General features: G+C 33.0%; 2 protein-coding genes across 2 annotated transcripts in view; one reads left to right on the plus strand and one right to left on the minus strand.

The window, feature by feature from the left end:
* Positions 1-25,725, plus strand: part of LOC145284926 (uncharacterized) — an 85,298-nt gene that overhangs the window by 58,510 nt on the left and 1,063 nt on the right. The window contains exons 6-9 of the mRNA XM_080134021.1: positions 10,687-10,764; positions 12,667-12,780; positions 19,726-19,764; positions 21,034-21,138. Of these exons, the coding sequence (XP_079990147.1) occupies positions 10,687-10,764; positions 12,667-12,780; positions 19,726-19,764; positions 21,034-21,138 (336 nt within the window). The remainder of the gene's footprint in view (positions 1-10,686; positions 10,765-12,666; positions 12,781-19,725; positions 19,765-21,033; positions 21,139-25,725) is intronic.
* LOC145284925 (glutamate decarboxylase 1-like) overlaps positions 1-25,725 on the minus strand; it is a 287,476-nt gene that overhangs the window by 18,132 nt on the left and 243,619 nt on the right. The window lies entirely within an intron of this gene.

Raw genomic sequence — 25,725 nt, forward strand, 5'->3', positions numbered from 1 at the left:
GGCAGGAGCTGCCAAAAACAGCCTATCATGCCTTGACAGAGTACAAAATAGACTTCGTGGTTTAGTGGGGGATGCCCTTTTCTCTACCCTGCAACCCCTCTCCCACAGAAGAGACGTTGCAAGCCTATCCTTGTTTTATCGTTATTTTCATGGCAGGTGCTCGTCTGAACTCTAATCCCTGGTCCCCCCTCGCCAATCTTTCACGAAAAACACCCGTCTAGCTGAATCCACTGTGAAAAATTTCCCCCCCTCTATATCTGTGCCTAAATCAAAACGCGGATTTCATGAACAAAGCTTCTTTCTTAGAACTGCACGCCTGTGGAACTCTGTTCCGTCTGCCTGCTTCCCTCCGGACTACAACTTGGATGTCTTCAAGTCTAATGTTAACAAATTCCTAATGAACCGCCCCCTTAAGTAAACACTTCATCAAATCTCCACACTAACGTAATGTACTTGCAATAACCCTTATCCCTGAGTGGCTTCCGGGCCTTGATAAGTGGTGATCTCTGTGTAAAAAAAAAAAAAAAAAAAAAAACTTTGTAGATCTTTGTTGTGGATTTTTCAAGTTTTAGGTGGTCATAGAAACAGACATTTGGCCTTCTATATATCTATAAAAGTAAGAATGTGTGTGTGAGGACAATTCTCAACATATATACTGAACAATTTTTTTATCTACAGACTTGAAATTTGATATATAGAGTATTCAGACCAGTGGAAAATTTTTAATTGGTTTTCATCCGAAAAAAAGGGCTACTAAGGGGTCAAAATTGAAACATTGCTACTTGGGGGTCATTGGACTTTTATCTGTTTGCTGTTTCATAAATTCACATGCATGAATGGTTCACAAGACAGATTCCTTATGTTATGAATAAGTAGGTTTGAAAACACTTTTTAAAGATCGTGTCAAGCTGCCTTAATTATCTTTAGGTTTTGGTTTCGATCTTAGCTTGAGTATTTTTACTTACAAGAAGTGAACTGTTTAGAAAAAACATAATACTCGCATGCACATGTCTCGGTTTCTTTTTCGTTATTTTTACAGCATTTTTTTTTAAAGGAATTTAGTATTACATTTAATGCCTATGGTATTTCTGTTTATAATGAATAAGAAATTTTCATTAATTAAAATATAAGGTTTATGCATATTTTACGACCGGGCAACGCCGGGCAGCCTGCTAATAGATGATAGATCACAACAACAGCCCTGCTAATAAAATACAAAACACATGAGTAAATTGATTCTGAGATCACCTATAATGAATAATTGATATTTCTAACATGTTTACATTGTGTTTGGCTTTTGCATTCTTTTGATGATCACAAATGACACCTGCAAAACTATACCAGAAGGTGCAACAGTCAAAAACGTAAAAAATGGTAACAACAACAACAACAACAATAAAAATTCTCAAATATTGAATGATTAGTCAGACCATCTTAGAAACATGCTCTTCCTCATCAGTCTTAGAAATTGGCAACCAACACTCTCTCTTAATCGTATCTTAGTGATTATGTAAAGAAGTTACTGTGCTATTTTTTAAAATCGTATTTTCAAGTTAGATTCAAGTTTTACAATATTTTTGTTTTTTATTAAATTGTTTAAATTTTATCTATATAAAAGCCAGGTATGTACTATTGTTAATGGAGTACTATTGCCACATCTGGGCAGGGGCTGCTAGAAAGACCTTCTCCTGCCGTGACAAAGTTCAAAATAGACTTTGTAGCCTAGTTGGGGCGCTCTTTTTTCTTCCCTGCAACCTCTTTCCCACAGAAGAGACATTGTGAGCTTGTCTCTGCTTTATCATTATTTTCATGGCAAGTGCTCATCTGAGCTCCAATCTATTGTCCCCCTCACCAAACTTTCACGAAAAACACTCGTCTAGCAGAAACCATTATCAATAATTTCTCCCACTCTTTATCTGTGCATAAACCTAAACGTAGATTCCTTGAACAAAGCTTCTTTCTTAGAACTGCACGCCTGTGGAACTCTCTTCTGTTTGCCTGTTTTCCGGCTGACTACTAGTCTTCAAGTCCAATGTAAAAAAATTCTTGATGAATCGTCTCATTAAGTAATCCAATTTACCAAGTTTACACTACTAACAATTACTACGATATTATCCCATTGACTACTGTACACTCAATAACCCTTATCCTTGAGTGACTCTTATGTAAAAAATAAATAAAAAGTGAAAATACAGAAAAGTTACGAAACACCTTCCCTCTCCCCATGTTAAGAATAGGTTTCTAAATAATGTTATTATTTCAGCATGGTAACTTTTCTGCCAAAGTAAAATCTTAGCAGTGACACAAAGGAAGATGGAGAGAATAATGTTGGGCATCACTCTACAAAACAGAAAGACAAACATTCACTGACAACCAAGAGTTATTGATATCAATACTGCCATCAAGATATTCAAACACAGATGGGCAGAGCACATAGCCAGACATGACAAGAGATGGTCCATCAGGACAACGGAATGGACACCTCGTGAACATAAGAGGCCAAAAGGAAGACCAAGAACAATACAACACATGGGTCCTACATGGCAGCGGATAGCTCGGGACAGAGTTAGATGGTTAAAGTCCAGGAAGGGGTTTCTCATTGAGTGATAAAACCTTATTGATTGATTGAACTGCATAAGTAGCCATATCTTTGATGTCATTTCCATCTAATTTGATCGTTTAAAGTTTATTTCTAAGTAAGGTCAACCTCATAACCCCTTTGTGATGCCTTGTATAAACTGTATCGTGTTTACAACATCCTGCAAGATCCACATTAATAAATATATTTTAATCTATATTTATAGGAGCGTCATGTATTCTGGCTCTGTTATTAAATAACCAAGCCAGTTCATGTGTGCATATTTAATGTCGCATCCGCATTTAAACTGTGACATGAGCATGATGTCATGGAATGAAATATATATATATATATATATATATATATATATATATATATATATAGAGAGAGAGAGAGAGAGAGAGAGAGAGAAGCTTTGAATAAAAAAAATGCAAAACTAAAAATAAAGAATGCAGTTTAAATTCCCGGAAGTTGAAAAAAAATTCTTTTACTTTAACCTATCGCAGACTTAGCACCTACATAATCCGACTTCTAAAAAGTTTTTAATGACAAAAGAGAATTCATTTATATAAGGATAAAAAAAAGCCTTAACTAAAATTGTTAAATAAAAATAGACTTAGCATTTGCATAAGCCGATTTCGCAAAAGTCTTCAATTTTAAAACAGAATTTTACTACATAAGGATGAGAAGAGAAAACCTTAACTAAAATTTTGTAAATAAAAAACGGGGATCATCAGCTGCTTACCATGTAGCTGTTTCAGAGATTTAAAAACAGGACAGCTGTTTAATACATGGCTCTTTAATGGATAATACCACTTCCCCAATTAAAACGAAAAAAAATATGTAAAATAATACGATTACTATTTTTACTAATATATGAAAAAAATAAATGAACTAAATAAAAAATATAAAAAGATAAACTATTAATGAGTAAGTTTCAGATTACAGGATCCATTCTGTGACATGTCAAATAGCATATAAATGCTCTGAGAATAAAAATGCATGAAAGCTTAAGTACCTTAGGCACTAGAAAGGCAAATAGATAAGAGGAAGGAGACCTAGCCATACATATCTAAACACTCAATATATAGTCTAAAGAAGCTTTGAATAAAAAAAATGGAAAAGTAAAAATAAAGAATGCAGTTTCAATTCCCGGAAGGATATATATATATATATATATATATATATATATATATATATATATATATATATATATATATATATATATATATATATATATATATATATATATCCGCATTTAAACTGTGACATGAGCATGACGTCATGGAATGAAATATATATATATATATATATATATATATATATATATATATAGAGAGAGAGAGAGAGAGAGAGAAGCTTTGAATAAAAAAATGCAATATATATATATATATATATATATATATATATATATATATATGTATATATATATATGTATATATATGTATATATATATGTATATATATGCACATATATATATATATGTATATATATGTATATGTATATATATATATGTATATATATATATGTATATATATATATATGTATATGTATATATATATGTTTATATATATGTATATATATATGCATATATATATATATATATATATATAGTTTTAAAAAAAGTAATAGGCGGAAGTTTCTCGAGAGCTCTTTTGGCTATCATCTCGTCAGGAGAAAATCGATAGAACCTAAATAATATTGTGGCGAAAATAAAGAGTTCTAATGGGGAACTTATTAAATGTGCCAAAAGTACGGGGACACTAATTAAATTTATTTACGTTTAAAAACGATTAAAATATTGGCACAACGAGGGAGAAAAAAAAAAGCGGGAGAAAAGATTCAAAGTTCCCCAAAGAGAAACAATGCGTTTGATGTTTCTTTTTGCCGGCACAAAGAAGGTTTACGCACCCACCGCAATAGAGACGGCCTCCAAAATCTTTAAATGGTTTTTGGAGTCCGCTCTACGTAGCACCTCGAACCAATCTATTTTATATCTATCGGCACAGCACGGGTTGTCAACCAAATGCTGGCCAATAGCAGAGTCCAAGGCTACATATATATATGAAAGAAGACAGAAAGGAAGAGAAAAAAAGAGAAAAAAAAGCACGTCGATTTGAAAGGTACGTTTGAGAAGCATTCAAGTCTTCACTCTTCCACTATATTTTTGGAAGCGAGCCAATCGATCTGTGAGTTCTAGAGAGAATTACAGCAACTAAAACATAGTACTAATATAACAAGAAGAAGCATACTTGTGTAGTAAATATGTGTCGGCGACTGGTGTGGCAAACAAAGAAAATAAATGAGATAGTGGATTGAGTTTAGTGGACAATGCGATGAATATTCATGATATATAGTTGGAACATATCGTGTAAAGTAACAGTATCAGTACGTTGTTGAATACATCAATATGCTAGATATTTTTTCTACTTGGGAGTCACCACTTATCAAGGATAAAGATCAATGACTGTAAGGTGTTAGTGCAGTAATCGTTAATGGTATATATTGGGTTGATTTTGATTATTTATGGGGTCAGCTCCACAAGAACTTGTTTACATTGGATTTGAAGGCTACTATGTTATATTCAACCAGGAAGCAAGCCAACAAAACAGTGTTCTACAGACGGGCAGTTCTCGGAAATAAGCTTTGTTTCTGCATTTAGATTTAGGCACAAATAGAGTGGTGGAAATCCTATATAGTGGTTGCAGATAATCAAGTGTTCTTTTTCTTTTGTGAAAGTTTGGCAAGGGGGAATCATAGATTGGAGTTCAGTCGAGCACTTGCCATGAAAGTAACGATAGAGCAGAGACAGGCTTGCAACGTCTCTTCTGTGGGAAAGGTGTTGCAGGGAAGGGAAAAGGGCATCATCTACTAGTATTTTTACAATCGTTTATTGACATCAATTTATTGCAATCCAGATTCTAACTATACGGTTGGTGGAAAAATAATGTCGTTTTTGACAAGAATTTGACCGTCAAAAAACGATATAATTTTTGCACTAACCTAACATGTAAAATGACAACAACAAAATAGCAACTATAAGCATAGTAGTCATATACGAAGGCCAAATAACGTTAGTCACGTTATTTTAGTGAAGAACATTCTAAACCGACACCTGTATTAGAGGGTTATCAATCAATCCAATGAAATATGTTCGTTTAGTAGTTTTTCAGCTGCAAGTGCACCTTTTGCATTATTCCGACAAATATAAACTACATCACTGGTGAGCAGACACTCGTCGGTTAGAATTAAATTTTCTTTCACCTAAAAAGATTTTGTGCCAAAGTTTTATTTTCTTTGCGCATGTCTCTTCATAAGTTTGGATCTATTTTCAAACATAATCAAAACGTTATACTAGTAAGCTAGCCATGAATACATAACTATCCATAAACACTTCTTATAAACGATCACTATGTCATCAAATTCTATTAATTATTTTCAAACCGTTCATAATATTCTTCATTCTTCAACTGATAATCCATTTCATTAATCCTCATCCTCGAGTCACTTTTTAACTTATTATTAAAAAAAAGAAAGAAAAGAAAATGGCGACAACCAAGACAACCAATGTGAAACCTGTTAATAATCTTACATTTTTTAATTTTTGAGATAAGGATTGATAGCATGTATTATTTTTCAGACTACTGTTCTCATCTTGAGTGCTATTTGCACATAAGAAACGTTTGTTTATTAAATTGTTAGGTGGAAGTACACAATAGTTATAAAACGTCTTCCCTTCCCCATGTTAAGAATGACTTTCTAAATAATATTATTTCAGTACAGTCCATGTTCTTCATAGATACCAAAAATTCATACAATTGTCTACGAGGACCCGTGAATAAAGTAGTAGATAAAACTCAATTGTGACACTCTTCTGGAGATTGAAGGTTCAATCCTCAGTACGGGAAATACAAAGAATGCAATTACAAATTACTTAACGCTTTTACTCGATCATGGCTGACATAATAAGCTTGTGCTATCCCCGTGGATTAAATTTGAAACTCTGTGCAGATTCCATGATTTGACAGAAAGATTCTAGAGTTCAATAAGGTACATTTGAAGAAGGTCGGATGTTCCATCGGCCGAAACGTTGTGCCAAATAACACTTAAGATTAGAAGAGAAGTCGAAATAATCTGAATAATCGTTCGACATGTTAAAATCATGTTTTATCATAAAATAAGTCATTTTTTTCTTACTCTTTCTCGGGTTTTCTTTTTTTTTTTTTTTTTGGGCTCTGTTTAATAGTCTCCCCACAATGGCACAGATAGACACAAGGTTGGTTTTTACTTTGGGGAAATCCATCTCACCCCCCACCCCGCCACAAAAAAGCACACACTCTGGATTGAGATAAAAATAAAAATTGTACCAGTCTGGAAAGATTTCTTTTCTTCTGACCAAAAACGCTTATCTTTGAATGGTTTTTGGTCGTGAATAGTGAAAGTAAAAAGATAAAAACAAAAAACAAAAACAAAACAGATTTTAACCCAAAAACTATAATGTGATTTGTATATAAATATGATTTCTTCAAATTACGCCAGGTTTTATTTATTTATTTTATTTATTGATTTATTTTATTTATTTATTTATTTATTTATTTATTTGCATCACCATAAAAACTAAAAACTAAATTATTGTTTTTAATTAATATCGGTATCTAGTGCTGGGTCGATTAATCAGAATTAGAATTGGGAACTCGAAAACTTCCCACCTGTGGAACACTGTTCTACTGGTCTGCTTCCCGGTTGAATACAACATGGTAGCCTCCAAATCCAATGTAAACAAGTTCTTATTGAGCCATCGGCATAAATAATCAAATTCTACCCAATTTACATTTACTACACTACCACCTTACATTCAGTAAGCCTTATCCTCGAGTGGCTTTTGGGCTTTGATAAGTGGTGACTCCCAAGTAAACAAAGAAAAAAAAAGAACTTTTTAAGGTATCAGAATCGGAAAAATTGGAGACCATTTTTTGGTGCCAAAAACTATTGTTTCAATTGTTTTTGGTTTTATTTAAAACTTAATTTTCAACTGCTGGTATTATTAAAAAGAAATGATAAATATTTATTGATTTTCAAATTATTAGTAAAACTAAAATCACCTCCTTCACAAGTATACTTTTAACACAACAGAGTTGTATGCTCAGTCTGTCAAGTCCAAAGTAGCTGAGCAGCGGATTGGTTCCCACCAGTTTTGGCAAATAGCAAACAGAATCCTGAACAGAAGCGTATGCTCTATCCCAACTATCATCAATGGACCTGAGTTAATCTCGTCAGCATCAGACAAACCCAAACTCTTTGCCAAGAATTTTACAGCTAATTCTATCCTTTGCAACAAAGGCCGCCAACCTCCAATATTTCCTCCTGTATCAGAAAACACGCTATGTGATATGCAAATATCTGTACTTGATGCTGCCAAGCTAATCAAAAACCTTGATTCCAGTAAAGCAACCGACCCTGACGATATTCCAATTACAGTACTAAAAAATCTTCAACCAGAACTAGCGCCCATACTTATAAAACTGTTAAACGTTGTCTTAAGGATAATTGCTTCCCATCATCCTGGAAAATCTCATCAGTATGCTCTGTATTTAAGAATTCAGGTGATCGGTCATCTCTCTCTCAGTGCAGGCCAATAAGTCTCCTGTGCGTCACGAGTAAGTTGCTGGAATCTGTGTTAAATGGAGAAGTAATCAACCATCTCAACAAAAATAACCTTCTTAATGACACACAATATGGTTTCCGTTCTGCTAGATCTACAGCAGAGATGCTTAGAGTTATATCTCATAGGATTAGCTAATTTCTTGACGGAGGTCACCTTTCTAGGGCAATTGCTCTTGACATATCAAAGGCCTTTGATAGGGTATGGCATAAAGGTTTACTTCACAAGATCTCCAGCTATAGTATAGCTGGAAAAGTCTTCTCAATTATTAAATCATTTCTCTCTGATAGGTTCATAAGAGTAGTAGTTGATGGGCAAAAATCAGAAGCTCACAGTATGAATGCTGGAGTCCCTCAGGGGTCTATCCTGGGCCCAATTCTCTTCCTGATCTACATTAATGATCTTCCAAATCATATCCTTACATCATTCGTAGACATTTATACTGATGACACTTCTATCTATGGTAGCACATCTAAGACTGTAAACGACCAAGTTCTCTCTGATTCTCTCTCCTCTGATCTTGAGCACGTGGTACAATGGAGAAAGGAGTGGTATTTACTTTTAATGCATCTAAAACCAAGCTTTTATCTTTACATCATCAACGCGCTGATCCCCATCTGGCATCAATTGAAATGAATGGCTCTCGTCTTGGGGAGGCCTCATGTTTTGACAAGCTTCTGGGCTTGACCATTACTCCTGATCTTAAATGGAACACATACATCAAGTCTGTTGCCAAGGTCGTTGGAAAAATGGTGTGATCCTTCTATGAATCCAGTAGATATCTCACTGCTGATGCAATTCTCTATCTATATAAGAGCCAGGTATGTCCAAGGATGGAGTACTATTGCCACATCTGGGCAGGAGCAGCTAGAAAGGACTTATCCTGCCTTGATAGAGTTCAAAATAGACTTTGTAGCTCGTAGGAGATATCCTTTTCTCTTCCCTGCAACCTCTATCTCACAGAAGAGATGTTGCGAGTTTGTATTTGCTTTATCGTTATTTTCATGGTAAGTGCTCGACTGAGCTTCAATCTCTGTCTCCCCATTGCCAAACTTTCACAAGAAACACTCGTTTAGCTGACCACATTATCAATAATTCCCCCACTCTTTATCTGTACCTAAACGTAGATTTCATGAACAAAGGTTCTTTCTTAGAAGTGCATGCCTGTGGAACTGTCTTCCATTTTCCTGCTTTCCAGCAGACTACAAGCTGATTGTTTTCTAGTCCAATGCAAACAAGTTCTTGATGAGCCATTCCACTTAAGTTAACAAATTTACCGAATTTCCATTACTAACGATTACTATATTGTCCGATTGACTACTGTAAACTCTTAACCCTTATCGTCGAGTGGTCTTTGGACCTTGATAAGTGGTGATGCCTATGTAAAAAAAAAAAAAAAAAAAAAACGTCTATGAAAATGTAATGTAGTTGTGGGCTTCACCATTAAATAACCAAGCCAGGACACGTACACATATTGATGACTCGCATGCTGAGTTAATGTCACATCAGCTGTGGTGTGAGCATAAAGTCATGGAATGAAATGCATATATATATATATATATATATATATATATATATATATATATATATATATATATATGTATGCATATATATATATATGTATGTATATATATATGTATATATATATATGTATATATACATATATGTGTGTGTGTGTGTGTGTGTGTGTGTGTGTGTGTGTGTGTGTGTGTGTGTGTGTGTGTGTGTGTGTGTGTGTCACGATTGAAAGTGAGAAGAAAGTGAGCCGGCCTATCTGTGAGTGCAAGAGAAAGGAAGAGAGAACATATTTGTTGTTATAAATACTTGTTGGCGACTGGTGTGGTAAGCAAAGAAAATAACTTTTTCTTTCACCTGTAAAGTCTGTGTGAAAGTTTTATTTTATTTGTGACTGTCTCTACAACGTTTAGGTCCATTTTAAAAGTACCAAAAATATATGCTCATATTATAAGTTTTAATGGTAATCTCCTCCCCTCTAAAAAAAATTATAGCTCAATATTTAAAGACTTCAAAGGAATTGGTAATTGTATTAGTGTTACAAGAAAGGTCCCCTTTTCTTGTAAGTAAGAAAAACATTAAATGAGTAAAAATGAGATTAGATAGACCGAGATTCGAACCTTGTAAGCAAGGTTCAAAAATAGGGTCAGAAATGGAATGCAGAGTTTCGATTGTTCAGTTTTCACAAAATAGTTTAGATATGTTGATTGTTCAATTCTTTTTTTATGAAAACGGAATTAAAATAAGGTCATTTAGAAGAACGAACAATAGAAAATTAAAAACATATGCAAGATTGGAATCTGGAATTTAGAACAGAATCAATAATTGTATCAAAATCGGGAGACAAATATTGAAATCGTCACATCACTAGTATACACCATGCATTCCTATTATTGATGTGTGTTTTTTTTTCTTTTTAATCTTTTTTAAGATTCGTGAAATTGAGCGTCCATTAGATGTTCCAGATCATGGACTTGTATGTGATCTTCTCTGGTCTGATCCCGATGAGGTATGTTTCAGAATAATAATTAAAATATTTTGACTTCAAACGATTTTCAATGTTTTCTTAAAAACGAATGTAGACAAGTAGGCATATAAAATAAGAAAGTAACTTTAGTTGTTTCATCAAAGAAAATTTGCTTGTCTCGTGTCCCCCCCCACTCCGTTCTAGTTGTTATTTGCTCATCATAATTGATTTTGTTTTCAGCAATAATGTTACCCTACTCCTCCTCATGACGTCACCAAAGTTGGCCGTTCACGGGTTCCAGTTGATCACTTGATATCTGCTTGCAAAAAAGTTGCCGCTCTGATGAATAGCACAAATGTCAAAATATCCAGGTCCATCAAATTACTACTCTCCCCATATTGTCTAAGATCTATAGGGAAACTCATCCTCTGGCCTTCTTCAGGTGGTTAACCGCGATGGGATAGGAATGCTGAGTCTTGTAACTTATCCCCCAGTAATTACTGCCTTCCATAGTTGTTGTTGTCTCACCATGTTTTTGGCCAACTAACCCTTCTGGCCTTCTTTGAGTAAGATTGAAACTGCTATCTTCAGACAATGCTTACCTGAAGAAGGCCAGAGGATGATTTGGCCGAAACATGGTGAAATAACAACAACTATGACAATGAGGATAACAGTATACAAAAAAAATAAAATAATACACAAATTATGAAGCCTCATCTCAAATGATTCCAAAAAGATAAAAATAAAATAATATATAACAGTGCATAAACATTGACCAGTTTGCACATCATCTTTTATGTAATTGCACACTTCTGCACATGTGCGATTAAGAAACAATCAACAAAACAAAGTTGTTTTACATACATGCACGGTCACTCATCTTCATTCTCCAATCGTTGCTTTTCCATGTGTGGACACCTTATGACCCCTTGTGATCGTTAATCTTTTGCTTAACACGAGACGAATCTACTCATGCATGGAAACACAATGGAGACTTGCAGAGGTTTCAAGAGTTTTATTGGAGAGAGAAAGTTTGTTAACGTAGGGGAGAGACCACCTAAGCTACAATTTATTCCTTCTTATGTGTTCTTCTACTTGAGAATCGAAAGACACAAACGGCAAATATCGAGGTGACATTCATTTAGATTATCTCTATATTGCCGGTTGCAACTTGCCAGTGCCACTTCCCGCTTTAGACTGACCTTTAAAAATACTTTTGTTTCTCTCCTCGAAAGCATGACGTCATCACATCCTATATTTCAACTGAATTTTTAGTGCGTTTTGTCTAATGACACCCCCCTCCCTGAATTATTATTATTTCTTATTAAACCCTCTTTTGCATAAAAGTAAATTAAAATAATATAAACCATATTTTGCTCCTTATCTTTAGACATCAGGGTTTCATTTGTTTAAATTTTTTCTACATTTTCAAACCCAACATGCTTCTTGACTTCAACTGACTAGAAACTCTGTTCTGTTCCTAATCTCTGTCATATCATTCGACACCTGAATTTCTAGCGTGATTTGTCTAGAAAGGTAACCTTTAACCCCCACCTTAAGCATGCTAACTGCAAGTGGTTTTATTTCCATTTGCTACCAGGTTATGCTTACATGTACTCTGTAACCCTTACTAAGATTTATACTAGTTCACATAATATCTACTTACTGGCGTAGGAACCCAATATTTCATCATCATCTTTGACTGTATTCGAGATGATGGAATTCACACTCGTGTCAAAGATCCTAGTCCCACATGACTGATTCCAGGTCTCGCCTCTCAACATTGGCATTCTTTGTAGTGACATCTGGGTGTGGGCACTCCAGAAATAGAATGTTCACAAATCCAGTTGTCACCTAATAGTTAACATTATAACAAAAAACATTTTTGATATATTGTGATGGAATGTGTTTAAGTTTTTAATTTTTTCATTTTTTTTTTACAAGGATATTGCTGGTTGGGGTGAAAATGATCGAGGTGTTTCCTTTACTTTTGGCGGAGATATCGTGCGAGAATATTTGAAAAAACTGGATTGTAGCTTACTAGTTCGGGCGCATCAGGTAATTGTATGGAATTTTTATTTTTTGCTGTTAGATATTATTTTTTATCATAATTTTTTATTCATTTAATTGTACATTTATATTATTTGTTTTATTATACATTATGCAATTTTATTGTACAATTTTATTATTTTATTTTTATAAATATAATCTCATGTAGCAATCTCCAAGTACTGAATCATATGTGGAAAATGGAAGACTTATTGAACAAAATGACGCCTTCAGCAATTATAAGAACTTTTCCAATGATGCTTTATCGTGGCCAACAGCACCCTTCCCAATAATCCAACATTTAAACTCCTTAACCTAACATTTTCAGGCAACATCCATTGGAATGAGTACATACAAGATGCTGCTAAGTTTGCTGCAAAGAAGGTAGGCTTCCTCTACCAGGCTAGAAAACGTCTTACACCTGCCAGTATCCTATATCTATGAAGCCATCATTCGCTAGTGCATAGAGTATTGTTGACACACTTGGGCTGCTTAATGACCCACTGACCTTTTTCTCTCTCTGTTAGATGAGTTGCAAAAAATAGTCCCTAACCTATTAAGTCCTGCACTGTCTGCCAAGCGCTAGTCCCTTTCACATCGCTGCAATGTTGCATTCCTGTGTTTGTTTGAAATGTGTTCTAATGAACTGCATTTTTACCATCTCAATAAAAATATCTTTGATCGACTCGACTTTCAACAAAATCCCTTAACTGTAGAAATCTGTAAATTTTCTAATAAATTCTTCACGATAGCCCCTTACTTTTTAGTGCCCAAATTAATAAAATGTTATATAAAACAGTTTGCAGATCGTCTTTTACATAAACTTTTGCGCATGTGTGTTTTTGCCAGTAAGTGATGAAAAAAAAATTAACAAAACAAAGCTTTTTACATACATGCACGGTCACTGGTCTTAATTCTCCAATCATCGCTTTTCCATGTGATCTCATCGTGGTTGTTGATCTTTTGTTTAACTTTAGATGAATCTACTCATGCACGGAAAAACAATGGAGACTTTTTTCAAATAATTTTTTCATCTAATACAATAACGGATTAGAGATAACATTGTTCATGGGAAGAGAGACCAATATCTAATTACTTAACTTGCTTATCTAACTTAGTCTTAATGATGGGCAGAGTCTTGAGGCAGCATAAACTTAGATTCAATCACATCTGTTGCAACCGAGTCAGGTTATTCTGATATGTACTTAATGTGACCTTTGCTAAAATTCATACTAATACTAGCAAGCCTACCGGTCATAAATATTATATTTATGCATAAATATAATATTTTACTTCATACAGAAACTAAAACATGTGCATGCAAGTATTAAGTTTTTTCTAAACAATTCACTTCTCATAAGTAAACAAAAAATATACTCAAGTTGAGATCAAAACCAAAACCTAAAGACAGTAAGTCAAATACGATAACCATAAGGCCAGCTTGATACGATATTTAAAAAGTGTTTTCAAGCCTACTTATTCCTAACATAAGGAAATCTGTTACATGAATGATTCACACATTTGCATTTGTGGATCAGTTGACAAACAGATAAAAATCCAATGACCCCCAACGTATCAATTTTTCAATTTTGACCCCTTAGCAGCCCGTTTTTCCAGATGAAGACTGATTAAAAAGTTTTCCACATGTCTGAATACCCTATATACCAAATTTAAAGTCTGTAGATAAAATATTCATTGAGTATATAGGTTGAGAATTGTCTTCACACACATTCTCACTTTTATAGATATATTGATAATAATTGAGATTAGAGATAGCAATAAATGTTGTGATATTTAATTTGCATATCCTGGAAAAATATTTTTAAAGTTTTCTTTGGATAGAAAATGTTAATCGAAAAATCATGTTAATGAAGAATATAAACACGTGAAATGAACTTCGACATCGGATACGGAGAGAATACTTTTTATTCGTGCCCTTCTAGCTACATCTATTTACAGTAATGGTGGCTGTCCAACTTCCGGCTAGAAGCTGTTTCACTGGCTTGGAGAGTCTTCAAGGGAGATTACTCGCATGGATTAACAGAAAACATATAATTCTACATTCTGAAAAGTCTACATTCTGAAAAGTCTACATTCTGAAAAGTCACTCAATGTCATAACTTAATGAAACAAACAAATATTAGTGCAGTCAAATTTAAAGAAAATGATAATTAAGCTTAATTAAGCCTTTAAATACAATTCTTTGCTGCTTTTGCAGAAGTGAGATTTGAAACCAACATATTTCAGATAAAACCTCTATTACATACTTACATATCATAGCGAAATTAGAATAAACTAGACTACTAGTATGTTATATTAGCTATGGAATTCATGTATGAGCATGACACTTGTGACGTAAAGAAAAAAGTTTGTTTTTTTTACATAACAGAAACATTTCTATGAAAGTATATTAAAATGAAAAAAGAATATAGATAGATTTTCATGAGTCGTTCTGTTTATTATAATTGATTATTTAAAAAAAAATAATTTACAGTTACTGAATTATAAGTGGTGGGCCATACTTATAGGTAAATGTGCACTGAACAGATAACATAATACTTATTATAGTTAAATTCAAATTTTGATATATCTGCTTTTTTTTTTTTTTTTACATCGTTCATTTCTGTACTATGTTTAAGTTATTTTAACACGCACTCTTCCCATGTTAAATAATAATTTCGAAATAATAACATTAATATTTCAGTGTCCCAATTGTTCTTTTGTTTTTTGTTTATTTTAAACCCCACTTTTCGCATGTTAAATAATAATTTCGAAATAATAACGTTAATTTTTCAGCGTCCCAATCGTTCTTTTGTTGTTTTTTTTTTCGCGTTTAAATTATCCAAATAAACAATTGTTAATACTGTCTGCTTTTTTTTTTTTTACATAATTCATTTCTGTATTACGTTTAAGTTATTTTAAACCCCACTCTTCCCATGTTAAATAATAATTTTGAAATAATAACAGTAATATTTCAGTGCACAGGTTATGCACGCATGTGCAACCGGTTGTCGTAAACTGGAAAGTGGGTTACATATATCGTTACAAGGTCATTTGAGTTTTATAATTATATAGATTACAAAAATTACAAAAAAATCCAGTAGAAAAATAATTACAAATAAAAATACAATAAAACTCGATAATGCGATAAATTTTATGTTTGCAACCAATTCTGTATTATCTCCCTTGCTTTCTTTAATTACAATTAATTATCTCCTTTGCTTTCCCTGGTCACAATTCAAATGCGTCATTTAAAAATACAAAATGTGAAATCAGTAGTATGGATGTTTTTTTGTTAAATACATCTAGCACATCTTCTACTGGATCATTTTTCATAATTTTTGGAATTTATACTAATTTCGACATGACATCTAAGTATGTAATAGTATTTTTACCTGAAATGTTTTTGTTTCAAATCTTTGTAATCTGTAGAAGTACCAGATCTTTAAAATATCTCTTAAGTAAATAAATATAAATGAAACTTTGATATATTTTTATAAGAAACTTTTTTTTAAGCCCAGTATCCAAAAAAATAAGATTTTGCTAAATTATTCAAATAAGTAAAAACAAATCAATCAAATTAATTTATTTATTAATATTATTTTTTGATAAATATTAATCAATAATATTAATAAATATTAAACTAGCAGAACCAGTGGAAATTCCACGTTAGTTGAAAATTTTTAAAGCACATTAGAAATAAAATGAATAAAAAATAAAACAAAACAAATAATGACGAATTTAGAACAATTTTTAGCAAATTCTTTTATAACATTTTAAATCTAAAAAGAATTGATTTAAAATATTTAGATTTTTTTACAATGAAAATTCAACACAACAGATTGGGTTTTTTTTTCTGATTAATTTTTTTAATATAAATTATAAAGGAACAGATGTCAGTTCCATTGCACATTTTTTTAATTTTAAAAAAGAAACTATAATAAAAAAAAAACTTAAAGTATTCTCTCAACATGACTTTTTTTTTAATTATAAAATAAAATAGCTAATTTGAAACTTTAAACAGATAACCATGTTTTTATTTTTTATTTTTGGAGAGGAATTGGTTTAAAGATTTTTAACTGATAAAGAGTGACTATAAAGGGAGGTAATTTATTTCTCATTAATTAATGTTTGTGATAATGATGTTTTTTTTTTGTGACACTGGACGTACTGGCAAATAAATTAATATTTACATTATTTCATACATCAGCACTTGTGGATTACTGTTTTTTTTTCCCCCTTTGAGGGGGAAACAATTTAAAAACACCCTGATCCAAAAATGTTGACTTTTAGTTAAAAACAAAGCAAATGCACTAAAGCAATACAATAATACAAAATAAAACATTAATTATCTGAACATTTATTAAATTAAAATAAAATTTTAAAAAAAAACTCGTTTTCTCAAAAATGTCTTGCATTCCAATAGTAGCTGCTCAAAACTATTCATAAATTTATTTAAGTCGTACATTTTCATTTGATGACAACTTTCATTCATTTCAGAATTTCCTTAAAGCACATGACGGCCTGATCATTTGATTCAAGATTTTGCTCTCTAGTAAAGGGGAGAATGCTACAAATATAGACTCCAAGTCCGTGTAATTATCTGTCCGAGTCTTTATGGCAGAGAGGGAGGTATCATGTCATATTAAAGCAGTTAGAGGGAATTGAGGAGTGTAGGTTAGTTTCACTCATTGCTAAGATATCTGGGGAGTTTACTAAGAGAAAAACTCTACATCATCTAGATTACTTCTAAGCCCATAAATATTTGTGAATGCAAATCTGAAGGGAGGAGGTGAATGGACTTTGTTTCAGTGGTTGTTTTGTTTGATTGTGTCTTTTTTATTGGGGATGTCATTTAATTCCATTTTTGTTTGGGATCTCATTGCATATAATTTCATATTCGGATTAAAGTGCTGGGCAAAGTGGGCCAGTTTTGATGCCAAATAATCGTACACAAGTAGACTATTAGCCAAGTCTTGTCTAGAAAGTTGTGGCTTTGGGAAAGCCCATCGGAGCTAACTGCAGGGTCTCTTTCCGTGTATGACATGGCATTACAACTATCTCGATATTATACAACTGATGATGGAGCAGCCACTCTAAGCACTAGCAGGCCAAGCATGATGTGTCTCTGGTGAGTATTTGATATTATACCTTTGCACCTGACTAATAGACAATGGAGAAGTATGGAAGCCGGAAATTTCTGCACTTCCACAATAATAAGTATCTTAAAGTTTTGCTCTCTTCGAATTAAGTTGGCATAAAAATTGAAGTTATATTTCCTTCTAACAATAAGTAGAAATTACATATCAATAAGCATGGAATCTGTTTTTTCATAATTAGTTATAAAATAAATGAATAAATATGGTTAAAAATACCTGAAGTAATGTAAGGAAAATACAAAGCAAAAAAATAAATAAATGAAAATAGTGTTAGTTTTACATATAATGGCTTCATACAAAACAGATAAATAAAATGTATTTGGAGTTCTTCAAGCTATTCCAAGCTACTTCATTCCATGAGGTGGCTTGAATAAGATTCCAGACTTTTTTCATATGGGCACTTGTATCAATAGTTCACACATGAAATTCTAGTCATCTTCGAAGTAATCTCCTCCAGCTGCAATGCACTTGTTGTACCGTTCCAATAACTTTTGGAAGGCCCCATGGGAATCCTTTTGTGTAAGTGTGTCAATGACCTTTGTCATAGTCTCTTTCATCTCCTCAATTTTCTCATAATGATAGCTTCTAAGGTTTTCCTTGAACTTAAGAAATAACCAAAAGTCACAGAGAGCAAGGTCTGGACTATAGGGAGGGTGAGGAACTGTCTGGATGCCCATCCTTGTCAAATAGTCTGTAACAAGGATGGAGCAACCTTACGACAAACTTTGTGTGCACAGTTCCCATACTGACATCAAACTTATTTAAGGGATCTTGTATTTTAGAGATTTTTTTCTAAAAGAAGACTATTTTCATCACAACAGATTTTTTATCAGAAAGTTTGAGTCTTTGTTCTTTTCATTCGTTTAAACCATGCTAACACTGATTTGAATGGATGAAGAAACAGACTTTTGCTTTCTGTTGGTACAAACAACAGGGAAACTGGGAGGATAAAGAGTGAGACTGTATGGGAAAACCCCCCAAAGAATTGTGGCTAGGAAAATATACAGAGGCGTTTATTTGAGGATTATATGGTCAATGTTAATGAAATACAAGCCATTTGACTGTAAGAGTTTAGAGGGAAGAAAGAAAGGAAGAAAGTGGTAGTGTTGGGACGATTAATTGGAATGGGGAATCGAAAAAATCGAAACTTTTGAGGGTACTGGAATCGGAAAAATTATGCCTGTTTTCTGATGCTAAAAACGATTCTTTTTTTGGGGGGGGGCATTTTTATTTGATTTTTGTAAAAGAAAAATCTTCTACTGAATAAAATACTAAATAAATTCTTCTAATTCTAAAATAATGAATCTCTATTTATTTTAAACTAGTAGTAAAAGTAAAATCGATAGATCATCCCTCACAAGTGTATTTTTACATTTGAGAAAAGATCTGCACATCTAACATGTGTTTTTATAGTAATCGTGAAAAATAACAACTTTATATTAAATATTTAGAGATTTATAAAGAATCAGAATTGAAATCGGTAATTGTATCAGAATCGGGAATTTAATACAGAATTGGTAATAGTATCAGAATTGGAAAAATATTGGAATCGTCTCATCCCTGAAACGTAGGGAAAGAAAAAGAATGAAAAAGGGAGGAAAGAGGAGGGAGACTATGAAAAAGAGATCCAAAGTGATTGTGAGATGAAAAATTCAGCAAAAACGTTTTCTTATGTTACTGTAATTATTACAGTCATTTTTTTTTCCTTCTTGTCTTTTTCAGCAAGAGGAATTATTAAGTAAAAATAACCCTTCATTTTCTTTTTATTTAAATTACAATAATTAATTTGTTTTAGGTTGTGGAAGATGGTTATCAATTTTTCGAAAAGAGAAAGGTAAGATTAACATAACTGGACAAAAGTTTTATCATAATACAAGTTTCGCAAAAGACGAACATTTCATAATTTCATCAGATTTTTACATGATGAGCTGAAATTTAGAATGAAAACATAAATGAATATAAAACTATTCATATTGATCTACAAAAAAAATCGCTGTTTAAATTGATTGGATTCTTGTTAGCATAACGCTGTAATAGAAGAAACTACTTACGAAAGCAGCAGGTCACTTGCTTAATATGTCAGGTGCTGGTATTTTGGAAATAAAAATAAAAAAGAACTGAGCTGCATATGAAGAGGAGCTTCAGATACAATATCCTCAATAACGAAAGATCAATACAATTAAGACTCTTGTGCACTGTAAATTAATGAACTGTACAAGAACGTGGTAAGATTACATTTCCATAATTATTTCTTTAAAAAATGTTACATCATTTCATTAACAATGTTCTAATTTGTATTAACAATAAACAAATTATGATTTATAGGTGACATTTAGATTCTGGAGAAAGATTAACAGTGAACAATTACAAAAAACAAAAACAAAAAAAAACTCAGTTATAATCAATAAACAACTATAATCAAAAGTTTTATGTGTTGAATGTGTTTTTTTATTGAAATTTTCAAAAGAAAATAAGATTTGATTGTGTGCACCATTTAATTAAATATGAACACAAAAAGTTTTTAAATCAAATGAAATTGAAGAATAAAATTTTCTAAAGTCACAGTAATTTATAATTTGATATATTCTTATTAATGTGAAATTATTCATTATAAATAATTTAAAATACTGCCTAATTTACGCATCCAGCTAGTATTGAATTAACTGATTTTTGGCAATAATCTGTTCATGTTTAATTTATAATCTTTTGTGCTAAGTATAGGGCCACTTGGAACTTTTCAGAGTATATTGTTTGTGCCAATAAAACCAAGAGAACTCTTGACTTGGACACAGACTCAGCAGTAACGCCAATATAACCCAACATGGATTTGAACAATAATTATGAATGCATTCACAATCCATGTTACTACTGCAAAGTTACTACCGAATAATTCTGATATTGTCTTTCTATAGCTCTTGTGCAAATGCATTCCCATATTTCAAAGCGTGTCCGGTTAAAGCACATGCACACAGTTCTTAGACACTTCTGTACATGTCTGTTACATTCTTTATGAAATGATCCTTAGTTTTGTAGATGGCTACCTTAAGAACTGTAGGAATGCACCAAACTTCCGGTTTCAATGTTGTCTGTCTTTTCATTGTAGTTGGTGACATTGTTCAGTGCCCCAAATTATTGTGGAGAATTTGATAATGCTGCTGCCGTGTTGATCATCGATGAAGACCTCACGTGTTCGTTTAAAATATTACCTGTAAGTAATGGTGGTTATTCTTGTCAAACCCTGGAATCTTTCTGTTAAACCCAGGAAGTTCAAATCTTAGCACTTATTTAGTTCACTGGAACTGGGTGTAGATTATTCTCATTCCATCACCCATAACCAATCAGAAGTTGTAATTAATTATAATCAGTTATCATTGCTAGCAAGTATTAAACTATACCATGCAGTGAACAAGGTGGATGAAACTAGGACAGTATTGATATATTAACAAGGTCTGGCATCAAGGTCTTAACCAACAATCATTAGTGTGACTAGTTATCAAATGTTGTATGATTTAAACCACAAATTGAAATCAGCATTTAATGTTTATCTGACAGCTTTGCACCCACAGCCACTGAAACATTTATATAGAGAAGAAATAAAGTATTACACATTTCAAATAGTGAATCTTCTATTATTATTTACTCAGGTGTTTAGCCAAACATTAACACTGTTAGCGGACATTAAAACATCATTCAATCTCAACTTCCAAACTCTGATGACGTGCCGGATGATATCACCACCATGACACGTGAGATGAAGAAGAAGAAGAAAAAAGCTATTTGTATTTCCTGAAGAAGAATATTTTATTATTCGGAAAAAAAAAAAATTTCAATTTTATTTCAATAAATAAAAATGTTCACTAAAATTAATTTTGCACTCGCCTGGTCTTTCAACCATTAAATCTTAAATTCTTAATATCGAGTAATATATCAATATCTAAAATAGTGGATTTTCTAATATATATATATATATATATATATATATATATATATATATATATATATATATATATATATATACATACACACATATATATATACACACATGTGTGTGTGTGTGTGTGTGTGTGTGTGTGTGTGTGTGTGTGTGTGTGTGTGTGAGTATCAAAAATGTAATTGTCTAGTTTAGATGCTTGAAAATACCATAAGGTTGAAATAAATTATTGCATCGACAATTATGTAATTTCCGTGTTATATTTTTATGTTTATATATATATATATATATATATATATATATATATATATATATATATATATATATATATATATATTTTATGTGTAATGATATTCATATTAAAACCCATTTATTTTCTATTTATTTAAAAAGAAAATATAACTTTGTTATATATGGGTCATGGAATTGCATTCATTTGCAAAAGATTTAGCTAATTTGCATATTCTTTTAAATATTCATTTTAATTAATTCCCTATCCACGACAATGCTCGACTGCACTGTATATAATATATATATATATATATATATATATATATATATATATATATATATATATATATATATATATATATATATATATATATATATATATATATATATAAACATACATATATATATAAAATGACATTATCTGAACGATAAGAGTTGCTTCCCTTAGATCAACAAATTTTAGAAATGTTAAGAGTTATGCCCCTTTATAAGGCCAATAGTTTTAAAAAGTTCTAATATCGTTTCGTTGATTTTTTACTGTATATCTGATCCCTGTCCTTTTCTAATCGTAGATTGAAACTTCTCCAAGATTTAAAAAAAAATAATTTGTTCCTGTTTACGTTATGACATTTTCTTCCTTAAGAATTAATTTTATTTCTTGTTTACATCACATCATGTAATATATAAAAACATAAATATATACATCTTATTATGATTTTTATTAGTTTATATTTCGAACTCTTTATCAAAATTTATTCGTTTGATAAAAATATGGACGTTTCATAAACAATTGAACATTTTTCAACTCAATAAAAATGCTCATTTCATTGTCATAACGGTAATATGTAGACATAGTGGCCTAGCAAAAAAAAAAAAAAAAAAAAAAAGTGGTTGCTGAGTTTTTAGAATGCATCCAACAAGTCTTTTAAATGATGTTTATGACAATGATTTCATATGGGCTGAAAAATAACATTTCAACTTGTCATGAAGTTCTGACAATTTCGAAATGATTCAATGAATTGCCAAGTATCGGTTAAATAATGGCATAAATAAAGTGGGAATGGATTCAAACACACCTTGTACGTATTAGTTCAGTATCTGGGTAGATGCCAGATACCCCCAGATTACAACTGTCCATTGCTTACATTCAGTAAGCTGCCATCTAAAATTAACAATAAATATTTTTTTAAAAATCTACATCATAATTCACATTATAAAGGGTTAAAAGCTAATTCTTGCAGGTGTCAAATCTGTATTTTATCATGCGCATTGAAGCATTATTTGCCATTCAATTGATGGTTGGAGATGGAAATGGTCAAAAGATGGATTTTTGTCATTCAATACATTTTTTGAGCTAAACAAACTTTCCTTACAAACAATTATCTTTATAATTCTGACAGACATATGCACGGACTTGGAGTTTACATTCGTAATACCCTTCCCTTGACTAGAGAAACAAACCTAGAAACGGATGATCAAGCCTTTATGTGCTTTAGACTAATCATGCAACACAACATTAGCTACTTTTACTTTCTCTACCGCTCTCCCTCGACCTAAGACTGCACCATAATAAACAAAGTATCTGACAGCATAGACACAGCACTCTCCTTCGACACTAGCGCCCAAGTACATGTATTTGGCGATTTTAATGTCCATCACAAAAACTGGCTTGGATTCTCTACTTACACAGATGCAGCAGGCAGCGCAACTCATAGCTTCTCTGTATCTCACTCCCTATCGCAAATTGTTACTTTTCCAACCCGCTTCCCTGATCAGGAAGAACAACACGCATCACTATTAGATCTGTTTTTGACCACAGTTCCTGATGATTGTGTAACGAAAGCCGACAGCCCACTTGGGAACGCTGATCATGCAGTGATAATGGTTGAAATCGCCCTAAACTCTAGACCCAAAACTGAAGAGCCAGTGCTCAAAACAACGAGATATTATAAAAAGGCTGACTGGGAAGCCATCAGAGATCTTATCAGAGACGCTCCATGGGGAAATATTTTTTCTCTTCCTGCTGAACAGTGTGCAACCGAGACCACTGAATGGTTCAAAACTGCAATCGAAGCGCATGTTCCCATGCGGAAATTCTATAGCAAGCCCCACTCTCCCCAATGGTTTACTTCGACTTGCGCAACTGCCATTGCTCAAAGGCAGCATGCATTCCGCAGGTTTAACCGACATAAGTCCAGTTCAAACAGACAGAAGTACATAGAAGCTAGAAGTAACGTTAAGAAAGAAATAGCGACAGCTAAGAGGGAATTTACGGAAACCACTAAAAAACGCATCGAAGCACAAAAACTAGGAACTCGTGACTTCTGGAAAATCTACAACAGTGTAGTAAATAATGGGCAATCAACAATTCCCCCACTAACCAACAATCACGAGGTTCTTTGCTCAGCAACCGAGAAGGCTAACATGCTTGCCAGTCGGTTTGCCTCAAACTCCACACTGGACCCTCTAAACCACCCCCTACCTCAATTTCCTATGCGGACAGACGCCATGCTAGACGATCTGATAATCACCCCTGCTCAGGTGCATGCTATCATAAAAAACCTTGACACTTCCAAAGCATGTGGACCCGACCTCATCCCAGCTGTGCTATAATAAAAGTGCTCAGCCGAAGTAGCTCCAGTTCTCTCCAAACTCTACAACAAATGCCTTAATGAATCTTGCTTTCCGAGCTGTTGGAAAACTGCTTCTGTAGTACCAGTATTCAAGAATTCTGGCGAAAGAACTGACCCATTAAATTATCCCCCTATTAGCCTCCTCCCATTTTTTGCCAAAATATTTGAAACCTTAATTAACCATGCTCTAGTCCAGCACCTTACAGATGCTAAACTTCTGACCGACCATCAATATGGATTTAGACAAGCCCGTTCCACGGCAGACATCCTCACTGTAATCTCTGAACGCATATACCATTCACTGGACAAAGCGGGAGAGGGCAGAGCGGTAGCTCTAGATATATCTAAGGCTTTTGACAGGGTATGGCATGAGGGTCTCCTCAGGAAGATTAGATCTTACAGTATCACTGGTAGGATACTTAACATAATTAAATCCTTCTTAGATAAGAGAAAAATCCAGGTTGTCCTCGACGGTCGTACATCTAAACAATATGATATAAATGCGGGAGTGCCCCAGGGATCTATCCTTGGACCTCTGCTGTTCCTGATATTCATAAATGACCTCCCCGACAAAATTGCCTCTGAGATGGGTATATATGCTGATGACACCACACTCTATAGCAGGCACGACAGGAAAACAAATGAACATATATCTAAAGTAATGGCAGAAACACTAGAGGATGACCTCCAATCAGTAGTGGAATGCGGACAAAAATGGATGGTAACATTCAATGCCACCAAGACAAAACTGGTTTCATTCAATAATTACAAGAAACCTTCTCTACCACCTATAGCAATGGCCAACGACTCTTTATCTGAGAGTACGTCTCTCAAGCTCCTTGGCCTAACGTTCACAGGAAACATGAGTTGGAACAATTACATCGAGGGCATTGCCAGGGCCGCTGCAAGGAAGGTGGGCTCTCTCTACCGTGCTAGAAAACTTCTAACACCCGAAAGTATCCTGTACCTCTATAAGGCCACTATTCGCCCATGTATGGAG

This window comes from Euprymna scolopes, chromosome 9 (assembly GCF_053919585.1).
Source record: "Euprymna scolopes isolate OS-2025 chromosome 9, ASM5391958v1, whole genome shotgun sequence".
Classification (NCBI taxonomy): Eukaryota; Metazoa; Mollusca; class Cephalopoda; order Sepiida; family Sepiolidae; genus Euprymna; species Euprymna scolopes.